General features: G+C 40.7%; 1 protein-coding gene across 1 annotated transcript in view; it reads right to left on the bottom strand.

Moving 5' to 3' along the window:
- Positions 1–1,632: 1,632 nt before the first annotated feature.
- Positions 1,633–23,022, bottom strand: part of LOC137285588 (uncharacterized) — a 31,644-nt gene continuing 10,254 nt past the window's right edge. Inside the window, exons 2-6 of the mRNA XM_067817749.1 lie at positions 10,890–10,977; positions 8,242–8,432; positions 5,847–5,932; positions 5,130–5,316; positions 1,633–3,117 (exon numbers count right to left, since the gene is read on the bottom strand). Of these exons, the coding sequence (XP_067673850.1) occupies positions 3,004–3,117; positions 5,130–5,316; positions 5,847–5,932; positions 8,242–8,432; positions 10,890–10,977 (666 nt within the window). The 3' untranslated portion in view covers positions 1,633–3,003. The remainder of the gene's footprint in view (positions 3,118–5,129; positions 5,317–5,846; positions 5,933–8,241; positions 8,433–10,889; positions 10,978–23,022) is intronic.

Below are 23,022 nucleotides of genomic sequence, written 5' to 3'. Positions count from 1 at the left end.
ATCTATGTGCCAAGTTTGGTGAAAAAATATTGAACAGTATACTCCGGAAAAGACAAATGTGCACGGACGGACGGAGTCCACTTAAATAAACACGCAAAAAACGCACTGTAATATTTAATATTTTTATATCATACACTTCTACATCGTATGCCATGGAATGCAAGTAAATATGTGTTATGCGCGGCAATATTTTGTAGAAGTAAACTTTCTGTATTTTGAGCCAAAGACCATATACTGAATATACCTGTCTGTCTGTCGTAGCGCCGCGAATGTTTGGTGGGTCGGGATCCAGCTTTCGTGACAGACATTAGTGATAACGTTTGATTGTAACGTTATAGTATTGACGTCCGCGGAGCACCGTATTACCTCCTTGGAAATATCACTGATGAAATCTCACTGAAGCCAGGTCTAACATAGAGGCAAGGGTCCCCACCCACCAAGCGCCCGTATAGATAGGACCTGTCGTAACTGCATACGGTATCACAGACGGTCATTTCATTATGTACTAAGCAGTATTAAAGAGTAAATTTAGTACACCTGGAGTCGATTTACCATTCGGTAAAACTACCAGCACCTCCCGCTACTATGTCTCGCATGTCTCATTTATTGGAAACAATACTGTACGTTGTCGGATCACGTCCCAGTCAATTACGGAGTTCATTCCTGTCACAGTGGGGTTACTTTAGGTAAGTCTCGATGGCAAACAGTGTTTAATTATGTATGCCACATGAAAAGGTTCTTCCTACATTCTTCATTTGTCATTGACAGTCAGCAGTTAATGATCAATGTCTGGTTTCTAGAGCAAGACATGTTTTACTGAGGGGGTTAATGCTACACAAAAACTAGTGCGTGCAATAATACTTTCTGAAAGCAAATAGATCGTCAGCCTTTTCGCCATAGACACGGACATTTGGCTGAGAATTTCATACCACTGTTATGCAGCAGTGTAAATTGTAAAAAATGTTCTTTTGTTGTTGTTTAAAACAAAATGGGTTGAACAATGAGTTGTCGGGAATGCGTTATTATTTAACTCATTAATGGTGTGGAAGTTACAATATTTTGTTTTGCTTCTGGAGCCAAGTGTAATCTGGAATCTTCTGAGTGGCATTAGGCTAGTCCACCATGGTGTGCTACTTTCAGGGCTATTAGAAATAATGGGGATATTCCATTTTCGGGTGGTTTTATTTTACCCATTGGCCATTTGGTCAATGCTTATGGGTTTTGAAAATAATCATTTCAATTTCGTGTAATCGTTTATCATGATGTGCACGTGTTATTGTGAAATCTGTCAGACTGGTTTTCAAAATTTCAGCGATTTTCAGAAGAGACTGGATGTTCTTGAATTAAACTTAGTTAACGTGTTCGTCTGTGACGTCACAAAAGGCTACGCTGGAACGAGACAGCACAGACTCTGAGCTCTTTATGTGTCACAGTCGGTATTTTGCAGATTGAGAGACACACACAGTTGGTGACGGACGTTGACCAAAGGTCGTCATTTCTCCAGAACGACATATTTGAAAGCATGGTAAATGCGTCTGTGGAATTCAAGGTGCAGGTGTAAGACAGAGTACATTCGCAACTACCCGTGTCATTCCGGCAAGCCGGATTCTTATAAAGAGAGAGAGACACACAGAGATATTATTTGTTTATTTAAGTCTCTATACATAGAATACATAAAATACATTTTCTGTTATATTGGCCACCCGACACGGGTTATAAGATACCCGTGTATAACATATATTTAAAACAAATAATAAAAAACAGACATTTAACACATCTCACACATAGAAAATATTCACAGTATATTCACAATGCAGGTTACGGAAAGAGGCGAGTAGTTACGAATGAGGGTGATTGGACCGCTGCTTTATTATCGGGTAGCTTTGTTAACAGTTACCCTGATGGAATCAATATGACCGATGCCTGGGTATTGTCGATATGGTTTTATGCCGCTTTTAGCAATATTCCAGCAACATAACCGCGGGAGACTCTAGAACTGGGCTTTACACATTGTACCCATGCAGGGACTCGAACCCGTCATGTAACGAATGAACGCTTTAACGACTAAGCTACCCTACCGCCCCTGTACTGATGTGTGACGCAAGTCATTTTTACAAAACAATTGTTGATTGCTGTCCAGCCTGTGAATTCTTCTGCGTATATATTCCTCCCGCTTAACATATAGCTTAACATGACTCTATACTGTCTAGTCTAGTCAGCATGAGAGAAATAAAATCCCAGCGTCTTAGCCATGATTGTGTTAAATAGATAGTTAGGTGAATATTTTATGTCCGATTCAATGACTGCTCTCAGCTGTAACGGTCACAAGGATTGGATAGGACGGGTAGATGATTACTCCCGAATCAATACCCGAAAGTTTTGTTAGTTTATCCGTTATCATCGGATAATATACAGTTATTAACTTCACATATGGATGCGAATATAATTAATATTTACCTCGTGCTTTTTCGGTGTCGAAAAATCGGTTATTGACCTAATTCCGAAGCAAGCCAAATAACGACGCGTGTCTCTATTTCACATCTGATGAACATCAAAGATACTCCAAACAAGAACGGTAACTCGATTTCTGCTTAAATCGACCAGCAGCAATCCTGACTAATGTACTTGCATATTGCTGTTTTCAAATATTTTGACCCGTTTCAAACAATGATGCTGCTGATTTGAGTTAAGAACACATTCCAACGTAAGTATTAACAATGAATTATATATAGAGAGGAATCATGCATATATAAAGATGTGCAATGGTCCGCATCTGAAAACTTCACAGATGTATATTGTGGGCAAAAGTTCCCTAAGAGCATTTCTTCAGTATCAGGAAATGGCGGCTTAATTATTGATGACTCTGCCTCTCTTTCTATCTCTCTCTCTCCAGTTAAACTGGACGACCCTGGTGATATACTCTTTCAAAGATCAGTGGCTTCTTTCAGGAGATTGCCAGGAGTTGTATCCATTATTGTTCGATCCACAGGAGATGTGCTACGTTCAGTGAGCCTCCACCAACTGCAACTGAACAGCCTCTTCAATGGTGACACGGTCCACCTCCGCCCCTGCTCGTCTCTCGGAAAAGTTGAAGATGGTGATGTTGTTCGCAACCAACTGATGAAGAAAATGGCGATATTGTTAAGATATAGTCTGGTTCATAATTATTGAGAATTTTTCTTCTTACTTTGAGCTATCCTAACACCTCAACTGATTCACTGATACTTAAAACTAAGTAATGGTATAAGGGAGGTAACTCATCTTGGCCTACTGAGTATAGTACAATTAGAGTTACCTCCCCTGAATTTGTAGCAGACGTCATTTTCCTCAGCACTGTCAACAATGTCTGCTGAAGATAAAAGAAGGTTGATTTTTGAGTTGTGTAATCAAGGAATTGATGATGTAAATACATTGGCAGAGAGAACAGGAACTCCTCTTTCTACTGTATATAGGATTAGGAAGAATTTTAAAGATTTTGGGCACCAGAAAGGAGCAGGGAGACCCAGAAAATTGGACTTCTCAGATCGCGTCCGGCTGGGAATTTTAGCGTCTAAAAAGCAAAGGGCAAGCATCTCCAACATCAGGTATGAAATGATAGAAAGGGGATCAACAGTTGTATCAAAATCTACAGTTAGAAGAAATTTGATTGATCTTGGATGGGAGAAAAAGACTGGAATTCCTTCTCATCTCATGAAACAAGAACATAAAGACAGGCGTGTTGAGTGGTGTTTGGCACATGAAAACTTTGACTGGGAAAATGTGATTTTTACTGATGAAAGCTCAATATGGGTATATCCCAATAATGTGAAAATATGGACAAAGTCTGCGTCAGCACCGTTGTATCGACGACATAAATACATCCCAAAGTTTCATGTATGGGGAGGAATATCCTTATTAGGAACGACCCCGCTGTGAGTGTTTGAGGGAAATCTGACAAGTCAACGCTACACTAACATATTAGATCATTTTCTCCTTCCAAGTGCACATGTGTTTTATGGAAATGACTGGATTTTGCAGCAAGATAATGACCCTAAACACACCGCAAAACATGCCAAGCAGTGGTTTCAGGAGAAAAATGTGACTGCATTACCATTTCCTGCATATAGTCCTGACTTATATCCCATTGAGAACATTTGGGGGATGATGAAGGAATGTGTGAATCAAAAGGGTTTGACAAAAATTGAAGACATGAAGAGAGAAGTGGTCCGATACTGGGACAGCATAACTCACGAGACACTAACCTCTCTGATAGGAAGTATGCCTACCCGTCTTAGACTGTGCCGTGAAGCTCAAGGAGACTTGATAAAATATTAAATTGTTACCTACACAACATGAAAAGGTCAGTTCACTTTCACAATGCATTCAATTTTATCTGATTTGTTCTCGTTTAATAATATGAAATGCTTTAGCTATTCTCAATAATTTTGAACCATACTGTATAAGAAAGCTTGTTGAAAGCACTGCTACGTGAAGGCATCATTGTATTTGAAAAGAAACTTTCATGTACATCATACAAGTGCAGAAGTAGCGCATTTTGTGTGTGTATTGTGTGCAGCGCTATGCGTCAAATAGCCTATTTTCAAATGAACTTGTCATATGCCACCAGGTCAGAGGTCACCTGATTAGTTCATGTTACCATTAGTAATCCGACATTGTCATAAATAAGTAATATCACCAGGAGGAGGTAAGCCATGAGCAACATGAATGTATGTTACTGGCTAACTGCCTTGTAGTTTGCATGTTTGTGTTTTATAACCGCACTCGGTAATATTTCAGCAGTTCGTAAATAACCGAGTCTGGTCCAGATAGTTCAGAGATCAATAGCATGAGCATCGATCTACGGAGCTGAGATACGATAGCATATGTCAGCAAGACTGAACATACCATCCGATCCCGTTGGTCGCCTCTTACGACAAGCATGGTGCGCTGAAGACCAATTCTAACCCGGATCTCTACGGGTAGAGACAAGCATGGGTTGCTGAAGATCAGTTCTAACCCCGACCTTCACTGGTGAACACATGCATGGGTCGCTGAAGACCAATTCTGACCCGGATCTCTACGGGTGAATGCAAGCATGGATTGGTAGCGCGGAACACGAGTGCCTCACTTCAATGTATGCATGTACCCACCGTGTAGACACCGTCTTGTAAAGACAGCCTCATCTCAAATGTTTCACCTACAGCCAGGGGAAACACATTGTAGTCCACTTGTGTCCCCCATTGTCCGAGGTTTGTATTCGCCACAAATTTCCTCGTATCATGGTACGGCGATATATGAAGCAAAATATCTGCTCCACTTTCCAGATTGATAATGAACCTGAAACAAATAAGGATTAAAAATCATAACGGCAGTTCAAAAATATAATATCGAATTTTAATATGTTAATGACAATATAATTTTTGTGAGGTGTGTTATTCCAGACAAATATTATAACCGTAACGTCAGAATCGGTCACCAACCCATACTGGTTTTTGTGAGAGGCGACTAACGGGATCGGTTGGTCAGGCTAGCTGACTTGGTTGACTCACGTCATCGTTTCTCAGTTACGAAGATTGGTGCTCATGCTGTTAATCACTGGATTGTCTGGTCCACACCACCGCCTTATGGCTGGAATATTGCTGCATGTGGCGTTAAACAACCAACCAACCAACCAACCAACCAGATCTACGTTCCTACTGAAAAACCCTAAGACATGATCTCCTCTATTGGATACAGCCTGTTCGTTAAACATGCTGAATGTCTTGAAGAAATATTGTTCCGTGAAATATTAAGATTGTTCGGATCCATTTGTTCAAGAATACTGCAAGCGGTAACACTATCACCATCACTATACGGTGTCCCCTCACCTCTGTGTGCTCGTGGGCTGCCCTTTCACTACCAGCGTCAGCTTGTTCCTTGGGCTACATGGAACGGAAGCACGAAAGGGTACGGCCTGAAATAACAATGTTATTCTTCTTCACCTGGAGAAGAGACTAGGAACTGTCTCGAAACGTTGTGACCTTGTGTAATAAAGAAGTTGAACCATAAGGCATTTTAGTTTGATTCCACCAACTTCTAAATGCCTTTGAAAAAACTAAGAATGTTATTGATTTTATTTAAGCTATCACAACCTGGGCCTAGATTTTGGAAGCTTTCTCAGCAGTGACATAGCCGTGCCATATACTAGTATTAACAATGGCTTACGACTGTCTTAGCCCTAAGAGAGCTTCCAAAATCTGGGCCCTGGTTCGTCTAACTTTTGGGCCCTGACTATACCTGGATTGACCAATCACGCCTGTGTGATTTCTCCATGGGTCAGTGTGAGCCGTGGAGTCACTGGCCTGTAAAATCTGTTTGGGAGAGGATGTTGGAGTGAGTGAGTGAGTTTAGTTTTACACCGCACTCAGCAATATTCCAGCTCGATGTCGGCGGTCTGTAAATGGAGTCTGGACCAGACAATCCAGTGATCAACAGCATGAGCATCGATGGGAGTGGCTATTGGAGATCTTGAAGGGTCTCAGGATTCTTACTAATCTGATTAGATTAATTAAGGGGCATTATCAACTAAAACTTCCGGTAGGCAGTAATGTGTCAGGATAACAGCAGACAACGTATTAGCCGAGGACACGTACAGGCATTATACGAAGAAGATGCATTTTCGTGAATCAGATACTGCTTAAACTGGATTCTCAAGAGTATATTTCAAAACGGTTCAGGGCTGAAATTTCATCGAATTTCTACTGCCAGTGAAATAAGAAGCAAGTGACTTCAAGCGATCAACATAGACTTGCGACAGTCGTAGCGCTACGATAGCTTTTGAAGAGGGCCTTGCTGAACACCTTGCTGAACACCTTTACTGTTTCCACATCCACCAACGGTAAACAACACACACGGCCATGCCTGCATACAGTCGATGCTAATACAACAGTAACTACAGCAAGTCAGGGACGCAGTGCGGGAACACACAATAATCTACACTACAAATTGTTTGACCTTAGTTTCAAAGCGTGAAGATCGGGGTTAGAATTGGTCTTCAGCAATCCATACTTGTTGGCAAATAATGCGTAAAACGTCACGTCCAGATAAAACACGTGCTCCGATGTCTCCCACTATCCGCAAACCTAACTTTTGGAGTACGTCTCTTTGCGTCTGACGACCTAATTAGGTGTTGGATTTCTATAAATTTACGTCACCTATTAAAGGTCACATCCAACGTAAAACACAATTTTGGAGATTCTGATACCTTTCGGTATACACTTACCGAAACAAATCATGAAAAATGCCAATTCAATCTATAAAGTTGAAAAAAAAACGTGATGAATAAATGCCCGCGAAATCGGAGTTCAAACGATTCAATAATTAAAACTGAATGTCTGGTTTATTCACATCTATATTTCTGCCTGCTTGTCTGCTAAAGACAATGTGCAATGCACAACTTCAATTACTGACCTATCGGGCTTGTAAGCCATAACCAAAGAGCCGGCTAGGCGTATCGGCAAATGAACCAGTGGCCAATCACAAGGCGTCGTTACACATGAGTTCACATCCACCGGCCCTGACTGGGTTCGGTATCTGCTTCGTTTCGAGGGAGAAAAACCCAAGTACAAAATAGTGCACTGTTGATTTGCGATTATACCCGTATAATTTTGTTTATTTGTTTTTTTCACAATCACAAATGCATTTTATATATCATGAACGAGTGATAACTGTGTTTTAACTATGTTTGATTTTTTGGTTGCACGTGACCATCATATAAACAACAATTTCACAAGGGAATACTAGCAAGTACTAGAATAGCTAACAATGAATAGAACAAAACGTGTTCCAAACGTAAGTTTGACGGCCTATAGAAGTAGGATTACATTGATGTGGCGGTCAGGATTGCGGGTACCCGTGCTCCTACGCTATGAGGAACGCTCATGATATCAGTCACTAGTTTGTCTGGTCTTGGAGCGATTAGACAGGCAGACGCCGTATAGCTGGACCAGTCTACAACCAACTAAACAGTCATCCAACCAACCCACAAGTCAACCTACCCAGCCGACCAACCACCATCCAACCAATCACTAACCAAACAGCTAGCCAACCCAAACACAAACCAAACACCCACCCAACGAAACCGCAAACCAACCAGCAAGCAACCAGACAACCAAGCAACCAGTCAACCAACCAAACAACCAAACACCTCATCTGCCAGCCACCAAACCAACATCCAAACAAATAAGTGCACCATGGAAACATCTCCGGGTATATTTTACTAACTGGATTAGTCCATCGGGACTGTTGGCAAAGGTCAGCCATAGGCGTCCACTGCCCCGTTGGCTGACAGACGCTGATGTTGTTGGTGGGACACTGTTGGTAGCCGTCGTTGCAGGTGTAGGTGGCCACAGCAGTGGGGAAGTTACCATTACTGGACACTCGCGCTCCACTGACGGACAAGGGCGCTCCACAATCTGCCAAATAAACGTAGAAATAGAATGTTCAGGGTTTCCAACTGAAGGTCATTAGCAGTTTTTTGCCGCTTATGCTAGCATTATACCCGTATGGTTTCTTGTTCAACACAAAACCGAATTCAATATAGAGGGCGCCAATCTTGTATTTCACTTGTATTCTACATCATTATCTTCTGCAGACATGTATATCATATTTTATACAAGTGTCGAGGTGAGTTGGCTCGATTGACTGTAAACAAACGAAAAACTGACATAAAGTAAATGCGCAAGCTAAACACACAAACAAGATGGATTGTCATTACTTTCCTTGAACGGAGATTATCCTAACGTACACTGACCAAAGTTTGTAAAGTAAATAATTACCGTTTGTAAAACCTCTATATCATGTGGCAAACTTCTCCACCGACCACGCTTTCCCCGGGTGCCTGACCAGAGTTACTTCCCTTAAAAAGCGTTTGCAAGCGCACAACAGAATTTCCATTAACATTTCATAAACGTATCAACCCGGGTCTTTGTTTGAACCACTACACTACCCATCTGCCTCGAAATTTTACACAAACCACACACCGCTCGTCATACCGACGACCCTGATTCGATTCCTCCAAGGGTACACTATGTGAAGCCCATAACTCATAAGAACAACAGCAACAGCAGCAACAACAAAACCAACAGCAACCAAAACAACAATATGTTGATGATACTGAAGTGTTTTTCAACATTAAGAAAGATTGACTTGAATGAGAAAAAAAAGAAACATCCTAAAGATTGTTAGCCGGGTTCATGTGAACGGGCAAATATAAAACTTCAGCCGTCTTAACTATCTGACACAACACGTTCCACTGGGCTTAGGTGGAAACACGTGGGTGGAAATTATAGAAATGGATCCCTAAAAATCGATAATGACCGCAGGTGTTAACTATAAAAGTAGACGCGTTTCCTCCCTGCTCTTGCCACCCGTAACCGTTTTGCTTACGCGGCACAGCATTGACTGTAGGGGTCGATTATGAAAACAGCTCTAATCGTCGATTACTGATTTGTTGATACTGTCATTTCGTAATGCAATCCAGTTGTTGTCATCACCGGCATAAAATCTCAGTACAATCCGTGGCTTGTACATTCATCACTATATAATAGCTCTGCAATTCGACAGCTGTCCATTCCGGATCTCGGCATGAAATGATCAGCCCGAATATGTGTATATATAGTAATCATCCCTGTCTAATCCGGCGAGTGGCGAGGAGTCGGCCAGCTGTGTATTGTCACCCATGAATCCTGCGTTGAAACTACATGGTTGGTGACAAAGATAAGTTAATCTTAGTTTAGTATGGGTATAGTTCTAGTGTAATTAGTGCGATGAGTCAGTGCGTGTAGTAGTTTAGAGGACTACAAGATACAACAATGTATATGAGAGTGACAAAACTGGATCGATTCTAATCGTCGGTAACAGTGCCATCTCTACAATCCGGTACCTTATCAAAACCGGAGTTTGCCGTCAGTCCCGATCAGTGAAGGTTTTGGCATCTTGGATTGTATTTAGACTGGCCACCCCAGAGTTTCTTTATCGTTATGCTAATCATGAGTTAGTCTGTTCGGAAAATGTTTCGACTCCAATCAGTTCTGCTTTCTTCGTATCATTTATACCTAGTTTGATAGGAAAATATATTGCGATCAATTGCTCATACAAACTGATCAGGGGCTCTTTTCACGAAGCAGCCTTGACTAAGGTCAACCTTAACTCCCATTCTTTACCATTGCACCAAGGTTACCTGAGTGACTTACGATCACCTTAGTGCTTTGTGAAAGGATACCCTGGTCTTCAACACATTCACGGTCCGGAGTTGTGCCTTGTGGAGACATCAATACTATCATTTAACCCCACAGTGTTTTAGTGGGTACAGTTCCTATGTGCGGAAGTTTGCTGGTTTGAACCTTGGGAGGCTTACACCAAACGTGTCAGCGGTGGTTAAAGCCTCGCTCGTCACGCCGATGACCAGATTTCGATGTCCCACATTTGTGCAACAAGCCCATATCTGGTGTTCCCAGCCGTGATATTGCTGGAGTATTGCTAAAGGTGGCGTAAAACTAAACTCACTCTCACCAAGAGACCACCAGAAAGGTCACTTCTTGTTACCCTGCCTCCTGTCGTCATTAAGTGAATTAAAACTAGAACAGGATACGAATGAAATACTGGTATCCCCCGGACTGGCATTTCCAAAAATGGCACGCATCCAGACTCGTGCAATAAAACAGTTATCCCCCAAACCAGGTGAACCTTACATCAGTCCAAGAAGATGCCAGTTGAAATTGGTCTTCAACAAGGCAACTAACGGGATCGGGTGATCTGGCTCGGTGACTTGGCTGGCACATGTCAGCTTATCCCAAATGAGTAGATCGATGCTCAGGCTGTTGACCACTGCATCCTTTGGTCAAGCCTCGATTATTTAACCCAAAACAAACCTTTATGACATGAAGTCCTTCCAAGTCGGTCCACCTTGCATGTAGCCTCGCTGGGACAACCGGCACTCGCACAGGGGCCTGCTAGAGACTGAAAACAGAATAGTACATTGATTATACACGTTCACCACAGGTTGTGTGTTCTGAAACATAGATATTAATTGTCAGTTCAGTGGTTATAGAGTTCGTGTAGCCAATAGACCGGGATCAAACATCTACATCTGACGTGATGCGTGCATTTTGCGGGAGGTAGGCGTAAAACAGAAATCACCTTTTTGTTTTCATCATCATCATCATCATCATCATCATCATCATCATCATCATCATCATCATCATCATCATCATTTCTTGTTTGTATCATATCATCATGATTTCTTGTATCATTGTCATTTCTTTTTTGCCTCCTCCTCCTCCTCCTCCTCCTCCTCCTCATCATCATCAAAATGACCTAAGCTGTACGTCATGCATGTCCTATACAAAGCGAACCATATAATGTATCTACGCCCGCTTAGGAACATGAAAAAATCTATGCCCAATTATGTATATGTCAGTTTGTTGTAGACGACCTCGCAAGTCATACACAGTACGACGGCTGCATCCCATTGCTCTTGCTCAATAACCGATCTTCCCGCTTGCAACATGCCAACGACGCGTTCACGTTACACATTTGACAATCGTGGCATATAAAGTACCGTTTGAACTGTGGTTTAAAAGTGTTTTTTTCAATTCTTGAGGCCAATGCAAACGCATGCAAATGAAGAAAACTTCGATGCGAAGATCACGTGATCGACTAAACGTGCAAAACCTGATTTGTCACTAACGTCATTTGCACGACGAACAGATGGGTTTGAGTGGGTTTTGTTAACGTTGATATATAGATGCATCATCAGAAAAAATTATTCATTATTATTAAAAATGTGAAGTTTCTTTTTTGACTCAGTATTTATCAGTCCATGAAGAGTATATGCTATGGGGAAATAATCGTTGACCAGGAAGACGTTACACGTCACATGAGGTGTGGTGTGGTTTAACAAAGTGAGTTGTACACAGAGGAGGGTCCATTAGGAAGCTGGATGTGAGCTCCAGGAACTCACTATGGCAGGATGTCCAGGTCGGTGGGCGGTGGCATCCCTATCATGTAGATCAGGAGCTGCTCGTCATCACAGGCGTTCAGCATGACGTGCAAGTTGAAGGCGTAGACGTCAGAGATGATTGCCCACAAATATCCCCTAGTCTAAGGATCTGTGGATGGGTGCAACGTGTCGCAATGTGTGAGGTCCGTATAAGGCGTGTCACAGTGTTGGAAAAACGCGGGAGACCTTGGGGCGGGGATACCCAGGAGAGTAAGTTAAGCTGTTTGACGTAACGTTTTTCCCTTGAGTTCATCCAGGTGACAGCTGGTTTTGTGGACGGGTGCAGCATCCGGAATCCTCGGAAGTCTCTGTCTGTCTGCACTCTGTCGCGCCAGACCGTAGAGTAGGACACTCTGTCGCGCCAGACCGTAGAATAGGACACTCTGTCGCGCCAGACCGTAGAATAGGACAGACTGACGTTGGCGTTTACAGTTTTTTCCACAGTGATCTGGTCGCATAGCTCCAGATTGTACATATTGTAGGAACAGGTCTTGCATGTTGAATGTATGGAGCTTTTCGATGATGTCTGAGACGAAGCTGTGCTTTTGACTTGGAAGGGTGCCTGAAGTGAATAGTCTAATGTTGAAGAGGTGCCTGGATACGGTGCTGGAGTTTAAAGAACATCACATATGGAGGAAATTCAGCTTTCGTTCGTCTATTTCAGCCTCGATGCAGTACAAGGCTAGCATGCTAGGAGACATGTCCGTTCTTGCCTGCTTTTGGAATCCTTGAATCCTTCTGGCACATTACGTCCAAGTTGTCTCTAGTTTGTTTAGGTTTGTCGGGCTGATATTGTTCCATAGTTCACACCCATTTATCACTTATGTATATGTAAACACCGACGCCCACTTAACAACAGGTAAACATCTGCAAAAGAAACCTACTTGAAAGAAAGCCAGTCATATTCAATATTAATAACCTCAGACCGTGTGTCTTTAGTACATAATAACATTTTACCTGACAAACCAACGAGGAACATATTGATTTACAGAGTGTCTCATTACCCACCCTTTAAAAATAAATGATAGATAAAAAATGCTGACAGGCACCTTTCTGAAAGGTTAGAATGTGATCCCGTCAAAGAACTGCAAGTAGGTGCAATTTTATTGTTACGAGAGTGCATTGTCTGTAAATTGTATTATTAATTAAGAATTATTTTTGGGTCACAACCTTTAGTGTTTTAAGTGATAGTTATTATGGGTCACATTTCGTATCATAAATGCTCAGTACGTTTAGAATTTTGGCTGAAGGCCGTTAAGGAAGTGCTCTAGAGTTGCCTCCCTTGATTAATTGTTGACTTCCGGGAGGCGATGGTCGTAAGTGGTCGAAAGTTCTTGAAACTATGACAGTATATATAAAGGCTAGTAGTCGTGTTGTCGGACATGGAAAATACACACAGATAACGGGAGTACATATTCCTGCATCAGTCAACGCTTGATCTACATAATCGCTGCCTGACCGCTCGCTGTGTTACATTCTGCATAACTGTTTCTCACTCTCATAACAAGACTTTGGTGCGTTGACATTATATTGTGACCCAGTTGTATTGTACATGAAACTTCTCACGTGAATCTGTATATTTTTGCCTTTGATGTGCTCAATATAAAGTATCACTGAAAATATGAAACTTGTCAGTGTTATATTTTGCTGGTTCTGTGGGGATTTCTTAAACCTTTTGTCACGGCACATTGTGTTACTATTGGATAAATCTGGTTTATGGTCATAATGAGCGAGCACAAGAAATGAATTAGAAAACAAAATAACAGTCCGCTTATATCCAGGGACATTACCTGCTCACGGCACTACATACATCAATATCCCTGGTCATAGGACACCATCGTTCTATTCCATACGTTTTCAACTACCTGGGGTGTATACCACTCATGCTGCCTGTTAAATGCAATAAGCTAATCACTCACATTGCCAGCCCATCCTCACGTTTACCCATTTTACAGCTGTGTGAACTGAGACAATGATTGTGGATTTAAGTATCTTGTCGAAGGTAACTATGCAAATGTACCTACGTTGAGACCGAAACATATGTGCCATTATTCCGCTCCACGATTAGGCATTAAAGTGCGGTTGGTGCAGCCGGCACAATCAACATGGTATGTTTGAGACGTGATGTAACACGTGGAGTTTTTGTTTAATATGTACATTCGGTACACAACTGGAACAGGCACTACTCATTTTCAGTGTGATTCATCACTCAAAATGTGAGCTTTCTTTTTGTGTTCAGTATATGTGCCATAGGTCACTCGATATAGATGGAAAAAATAATTCAACCGTTTTCTGGACACAAATCATCTGCCTCAAGACATATTATCACTACCAGGCTGGGATCTTGTTTAGAGATAATTTATTGATGAGATCAAGGATCCTAATTTTACTCAAAGAAATAATTCCTTGTAACAGAGTAATATTTGTAGCTGACAATATCTTTTTCACCTTCTAAAGCAAAAATGTTTTGGAAACATTTTCTGCGACAATCAACTTGTTTTTTAAAAGTGGCGCGACAATAGGACCACATGGACACAAAGCCCTTTGACAAAACACCCCTTGTCTAACTGCGACCATTACAAAAAAAAAGCACTCAATGGGCAGGACAAAAGGTCTTCAAAGGTAAAGATGTAATATATTAGAATACCAATAAATCTTTTTGTAGTTCATGAACGTATATACTAGATTTGACCGTTTAAAAACACTATGGTCTTTTACCTGCCACAATCCGTACCTGTCCAACAACCGCAAACATAAGATGAAGTGATATCAATTTAAGCCAATTCTCAGAAACAACTTTTAGCAGATTTCGTTCCATTAAAATACAATCGTCACTGAGGGGTCTGGGTGCATATAGTTTTCACATATGCTACTTACCTACCACAACTGTCATCAGTGTGAGGAATTGCTTAGAAAACATCATGTAGGCATTGTTAATTCACTAGGAAGGTGGCTGTGATGTGCTGGTACTCTGTCATATCAAGTCTTTGAAGGGCATTTAGAAGTGGAATACATAAGAATGAAGATTTTCTAGATATCAACTTCTTTATATGAGAACACCATATGTTCTCATATAAAGAAGTTGATATCCATAAAATCTTCATTCTTACTCTGTCATAGTTTGCTAACAAATATAATTCCTGATATATTGTATCGTCTATTTTGGAGGAATATTGTAATATGAAGTAATACTTCCGCTTGGTTCTTTTGCGTCATCGTCAATGGCATTTTCTGTGGCAAGATCGGCTCCTACTGACACTGTCTAACATCCGTGTGAAAATGACACGAAGAACATCTTATACTCAGAATCCACGGTCACTCTCAACTGGTCATTTAAGATCAAAGAGGAGACCAAACAGGCATATGCGACGTCATGTCCGTCGATGCCTGCTTCTCCTCTTTACTGTCGGGCGTTTCCGTAAAAGGCGGAAATACGAGTGACTGTAAGAATGCCTTTACTCCTTTGAAAGTTGAATCGCGTCAATATTCTCCTTGAAGTTTTGTTGCGACTAATCCCTGACACTTTTTTACCTGTTAAAGTCTGTCATTTGTTGAATCCCACAAAATGAAATCTGATCAAACTTGCTTCGATGCAAGAGCGATTGACCCAGAGCAACATCTGGGCGTGTGTGTGTGTGTGTGTGTGTGTGTGTGTGTGTGTGTGTGTGTGTGTGTGTGTGTGTGTGTGTGTGTGTGTGTGTGTGTGTGACAGAGAGAGATTGTGAAGAAGTGCCCCGAGAGACCATTTGCCCACAATATACGTGTGAGAAGTACCCCAAGAGACCTTTTGCCCACAATATAAGTGTGAGAAGTGCCCCGGGAGACCCTTTGCCCACAATATACGTGTGGCAAGTGCCCCGGGAGAACTTTCGCCCAAAATATACGTGTGAGAAGTTCCCCAGGAGACCTTTAGTGCACAATATACTTCTGCCAAGCGTTAGATAAGGCCAGTATTACACATGATTATATATGAATGATTCCTAACAACAGTGAGGTGTAAGTGTCGGTGGTTATACATATTTTATCCAGCGTCTTGGCGCTGAGGGTCAAAGGACAAATGCTATTGTATCTAAACTAGCGCTCAAAATATACTATACATCGCAAAATATAGTATAAACATTCACGGAAACAAGAAAGAAGTGATAAAACCATGCTGAACCATGTCACACACAGATCCATCCTTTCAAACAAACAAACGGCGAAAGAACAGTTCTAAGGTTAAAATTGCATCATTAATACAAGAACCGTATCACAGATCTCTTGTTGCTGAGACTTGCGGCTATTTCGTCATAGAATCAATGTTATTACTGTTTGGTAATAAACTAATGGATAGAGAACAGCTCTAGAAAGTCCCGGTCGTCTGACCTGTCACACCTAGATGTAGCAGCCCAGGACGGACCAAGATGTAACCTGAGCTTATATCACCTATGACAATATGGATTTATTAATAGGATTTACTAACAGCCAAGCCCCCTACCCTTTTTTCACTCGCGTTGACGTTAGGCCGACGTTTTTTTCGCAGCGGGGATGTATGTTATCTGTTCTTCTCCCTCAAGCTTTTTGGAATTGTAATGTCTCGTCGTCCCGTCACAAGTTTTGCTGATTCAGTTGGACTAGTTATATTACAACAAGCGTCCCAACACAAACTGCTCCCAGGTCCCTTCCTCATCTATTTATCGGGAAGAGTTAGACTTTCTTCCTTAGATTCATCATCAGCTGTCAATAGTTCCACTTCTGACCCTGCAATTTCACTTCAATGCAACAACATTTCATAGCTAAAGCCAGTTCTCATCTTGCGGAGTGGCGCGATCATTTCCTTCACTTTGCTACCTTTAAAAAATGGAATGAGCACTGAAAATTCAAGTTTTTTCACTTTTTAAAAGGATCCATCATACCTTTGGTACAAGGATCTGTTACAGTCAGTAGAGAACAAATTCCATAGTTTAAAGAAGTGGAAAAATTGTTCAAGGACAAATACGTACATCCGACTGACTGATGGTCCCTGTTAGAAACTTTTGTGACACAAATTATCCCCTTAGGAATCCATAGATACTCATTTGGCGTAACTGTAGACGGCTTCATTAGGGGATTGGATGACAATACCAGGCAACATGTCTTAATGAAACAGCCAGCTGTGCTTAACGAGGCAGTCTCTTTCCGCGACTGGCTCCCTCAGTCTGGGGACAGTACGAACGTCATGCTTGCATCCGTTACTCTGAACTATCAGCACACCTTGCGCCTACATTGTTACAGATCAATACTTATGGGTCCCCACAGAATCAACCCCAAGGTATGCAACTCAACCGTGGCAGCCCACTTCTCAATCAACGGCTAACAATCTCGGACACAACATGACCTACGAAAAGCAGCGTTACTGATGCGGTGGTGAGTAGGGTTCTGATAGGTGTCCCGCGCATCAGTGCCATTTTTGTCAAAAGAAGGAATATTTTCAAAGTGTATGCAGGGCTAGGTGTCAGTTAGGTACCCAATTGGCAGACTGCAGTTATAGTCAAGACCGCGCAGGAATATTCACCACTATGCTGAACAAACTTTTGACCATACTTATGTGAAGTCACAATTTTAGTAATTGTCCTGGTCCTAACCAGCCTAAGTGTCACGTTTGGCAAACTACATCTAATAATGATAATAGGCATAAACTTCAAGTTGTTACGGGAGGGAAGTTAGTCATCAATTGTGGATTAAGGTGCTGGTTCTAGTGAAGATTCAGACATATGGAAAGACATCCCTATTCAAAAGTCAGAAGTAGCATCTCTTCAAGTATAGTACCAGTATAATGGCAAGTTATAGTTTCCATCACTATTGGTGATGGTCAAAGAGAACAATGCTTTCACGTTTCAAGTTGTTGCACATTTTCAGTCTACCATGGTTTTAGGCTCAGATATCTTAATACGTTCAATAGTCTGCCATGAATTTTCATTCTCTTGGCGTTCAAAATGTTTTAACAGTTGTTCCAATGAAGGCAACTGGCGCTTTGTTACCGCCTATTGCTGGTAAACAGTCAATCCCCACAGACACAGAACAAATGTCTGCTCGGAAACACGTGACAATTCCTCCCCAGTTCAAAATAGAAACCTCTAGGTTTCACAGTTCAGTATCGAGCGGGGAATACATATGTATATCATAGATATTCTGTCATAGTTTCCGTTCGCAGCGAATTCAGACAATGGTCTCCTCCAGTCAGATAAGTACGACGAGATATCGATTCCATTTGCAACAAATATATCATTAGATTTGTATGATGGTAGCCCTTAAAGTAAGGAGATAACTCTAAAGCACACTGGCAAAATGACAATTCCAATCAATTACCACCGTGTACGTGCAAACGACGACGTCATGTCAAGTGAACAGGACTGAAAGTTCCTGGCCAGTGTTTGTCAGCCACAAACATACGTCGTTCAACCCAGTTGTCGGTCACATTCTATCACATTCATAAACTACTCAGATGAGATACGGATAAGGCTATGACGAGCCCCACTGCTCACCCGTTTGCCCCGAACAGACATATGGTGTCACCTTGTATTGATAGGCATCCTTGTATATGGAAATGAATTCCAGCGCGTTGAATACTCAGTGGAAAATAACACTACAGGATTAACAGAGGACCTGTAGGACCTGAACTGCACATGAGGTTACAGATGAACATGAAACATATTCCCTGAAGGAGATCTATGTGGATATCACACTGAAGTCGTTTAATAAGAAACGAATGCGCTAGAATTATCCACAATATATTTCAAATATTGTTTAGATATCGTTAAATTTAAGATCGTTTCAGTTTAGGCACTGCGGACATCGTGTTGGAGATGATCACTCTAATATTGATTTCAGCATGAAATATTTAAAGGTTTGTACTATATGATTCTGTATATATAGAGCACAGCTAATATCGATAGATGTTGTAGATTATTCATTAAGGCGTTACATGATTCAATTGTCACAATGTTACAAGGATGTAGATTCGTACATGTATGTTGAAATGAGCATTTTGTATTGTCAAACGTCTTGTTGTGGATATTCAGAGTACTTGGACTACATACAGCCACATGTGGTTGATACTGAAGAATACTGTCATATACACGGGATAGTGATCAAACGCTGCTAAGGTTTGGGTCACGTTGCATAGTCCTAATTAATGAATATATTTCCGGGTTACTGACCACAAATATGTAGGTCAGTTTGCATATAACCCCACTGATTCTCCGGGAAAGGTTACAGGTTGTCCATAAGAGACGTACAAATTTTGCGGACCATTACAAAGTGTTTCGTTATGAGTATATACATGAGAAAAAGAAATGCAAAATTACAATTTCATCTACAGAGATCTGACGACAGTGCACCACATGGTGCTATGACATACTTACAAATTGGATGATGTTCAATGAAATACGGTGAAACCCGATGGTGTTCAATAAAGTACGGTGAAACGGGATGGTGTTCAATAAAATACGGCGAAACCCGATGATGTTCAATGAAATACGGTGAAACCCGATTACGTTCAATGAAATGGACGATGAAGAATGAATTAGAGTTAGAATTAGAGTGCTCACTGGTTATACTATCATACGTTCCATGAAGAGAAATGATTTGGTGAACTATGTTGTTGCAGTATTTGTTACTACTATTGTTGTATGTTGCTTATTCGCGCGGTTACCAGTGTGAGATTACCATTACCTACTTCTGATAATTGTTATCATATTTTACAGATGCAATCAGTTTCTATTTACAGGAGAAGGCTCGATAAGAACGAATTCTAATCATTGCCCGGTTTCACAATGCTTGGAAACCTATCGTACAAAAAGTTGATGAGATGCTTTAATTAATTTCAAGTTTATGTTTATGTTCATAATCCCATTTTTTTAATTTTAGAGTCCAAGACTCTCCTTCAACCAGTATGAATCCAATTAATATTATAATTTTTTCTGTGTTTTCGAAACTCACACATCGTTTTCCATTTTTCTCAAAACAAATGGGTACGTATACAATTACAGTATTTATACAAAACGGGCAATGTCTTTCTTTTGTTGGATCAATTAGTCGTTCACTTTTTTGGGACTGCTATAGTCGAATGTGTAGAACGACTGGCTCTGCCTGTCAAACAATTACGCTTGTATGCAACTAATATTTCTCGTGCTTTTCTAGTTCAAGTTCTTTAGATCACATCACGTCAGGTACATCTAAAACAAATATGTATTTCATCTCTTGTTAATGGCTTTGTAATGAACTACAGGAAATTTAAGGAATTAGCTGGACACATACAAGCTGTATTTTTTTCTGTGACAATTTTCTTAGATCACCTTACATTCCTAACAATTATTCGACAAGAAATTGATGAAATGTATTTTGGAATTAAACAGTTGATAAATCAGCTTTTGAGCCCATTTTCGCTGCTAGGAAAGGACGTAAAGAAAGTTTTAAACATGATTCAGGAACGTCTTAACGTGCAGTGTCTGCCATCTTCTTTGTCATTTTCTTAGATATTGTTCATATTTCAATACGTCATATTATATACTGTGGTTAAGTGCAACAAGAGACTATAAGTGTTTGTAAGGTACTTTGAGCATAAGTGACTACACAATGGTTTCGATTTTCATAGGAGATTGCATCCAATATATACTTCATGTTCTATAGTTATATTAATATTTTATTCTCTTTTCATATGACATACCATTCTGTGTTATCCTTGTTATAACTACCGTTTCAGTAGCGGAATATTCAGTCATGTATTAATACTTCATTTTTGCAAAAATTGTAATACGATTCTGTAGTGATGCTAATTGTTTTTGGACTACTTATCTCTCCCATCATCAATAGTCAGTAGTTATTAATATTACATTATTCTCCAGTTTTGTGTCTTCATTGCTACTTGGTAGAATCGATTTTCGTTCGTATTTCAACGTGTTCCCTAAATCGTTAATAAATTTATATGTGTACACCACACAGCATCACTGAATGTTGTATCTCACGTGGTTTACTTCTCGTCACGATTATGAATCACGGTCATGCATTCTATGACTTGGGTCTTGCATCATATTTGTTCACACACAGACAGACAGACAGACAGACAGATACACACAGACACAGACAGACAGACAGTCTATTAAAAGTATGTTTACTTATAAGTGTGAATACCCCTAGAGTATTTGTGGTCACGTGAACAGAATTTGTGTTTGCTTAGGTATTTCACCACCTATTTCAGACATCTTGAGAGATCACTAAGGGAAATTAAATCCTAAAAAGAATCCTGTTGTTGCAAGGACCACGCGTGGACTGTCATGGAATGATGAAGAGCATTATGAAATTATTTCAGTCTATTTGTTTGGAATGAAAGTAATATTTGAGGAACAACTTGATGGTCCAGACAGAACGAAGGAGCAATATACACGATGATGTCAGATGTGATGACGATAAAGGATATGAAAAGAGTAGCACCCTGTGCAAAATAAGTAGGCACACACTCAAACGAAATTTCTGGGAAAATAAGTAGCAAGAGCTGAAACCTGTGCAGTTTTTATGATAATTTGAAGGATATTTGGGGCCAAAGACCGACATCTCCTGTGGACATGATAGAAAGTATGGGTCAGAGACAGCGTCTTGCTATGCAAGTGTCTTGACACTGAAAAAGTGACCCGAATGCCCACACTATTCATCTGGATATTAGGACAATTGCACATCTTTATAATGATTCATATCAATAGCGTGGTTGTGGGTCGGTGGTGTAATTACAATTCATTGTTAGTATGTACGTTGGAATATTTGTTTTAAAACATCACCATCATCATCATCATCATTAAAATAAAGATGTTGGAATACACCAACATTGCCTAACCACACCGTCACTGCCAGACGCCACGGCTGCAGTTGCAACTGACTCATGCATCGACCGACTAGGACATGCAGGCAAAACGTCAAACAACCTTAGGGGCTCGATCACGTGTGACAACACCCGTTGATGACAGCCACATCTGTACAATTCAACTGAGAAATGTGTGCTTCTTTTTAGCAGTAGTCAAATGATACTTTCGACTTTATGTGAAATGAAATTGTGTACTTTTGGCTGTAGAATTGGACACCCGCTTGAAATTAAACAGATGTTCATTTATACAAGCTTTTGTTTTCTTTGGTTTGGTCAAACACATTGTATACTCTCTTCTGAGCACTAGTTTAGTTGCCAGTGCCACATCAATGTCATCGAACACATTTCTTTCAGACAACGAGCTGTTGAATTTATAATATCTGTACTGATTGAATTCAAAAGATCTGGCGACGTGTGTTCATCTAGAACAGCTTTACCTGACAAGCACCGTTTGAATTATATAGATTTCGTATTCACGATTTTGGCATACATTTGTGACAAGCGTGGTGGGTCTTGTGGGAACTCAAAGATTCATGAATCTAAATTGTGACGTCACCTTGTGATGGGGGGCTGTGAGGGTGAACTGCGCAACAAATGTGGAAATGCTGTGAATAAGGACACGATCAGACACTGAGCTACTGACTGTGAGTTTAAACAACTTTAGTGTTCTCAATTTGTACAAAGATGCTATCTATTGAGGTGCACCGTGCTCGGATCGGTCTTTCTAAAAATCCAGGGGGCACTCGGCAAGTTGTTGTTGACAAGTATGGCGACTACTCATCCACTCTCAGAGGTTCTCATGTTCAGGCGCTAGTGTTCGCCTCCATTATCGGAACATCAATATATCTAGCTTACTACATTCAGTTAAAGGATTTTTCTTCTGTTTATCTGCCGAAAGAGTCAACATTTCAAACTAATTTGTTTGTTGATGCCATCACATCGGAATTTTACGTTGCCTATCACACCGCACGAAGGTATCGTGATGTGTGTTTGCTTGGTGGTAAACCGGTGCCGGCTGAAGTTACAGAATTATGTAATGTGGAATCAACCACGGGGCCTTTATCACATATGGATCCAATATATGACTTGATTACCCAGACTAAAGGCTTTAAACAGAGTATTAATGGAA

This window comes from Haliotis asinina, chromosome 1, assembly GCF_037392515.1.
Source record: "Haliotis asinina isolate JCU_RB_2024 chromosome 1, JCU_Hal_asi_v2, whole genome shotgun sequence".
Lineage (NCBI taxonomy): Eukaryota > Metazoa > Mollusca > Gastropoda > Lepetellida > Haliotidae > Haliotis > Haliotis asinina.
The sequence above is the reverse complement of the archived record's forward strand: the minus strand, read 5'-3'. Positions and strand labels throughout refer to the sequence as shown.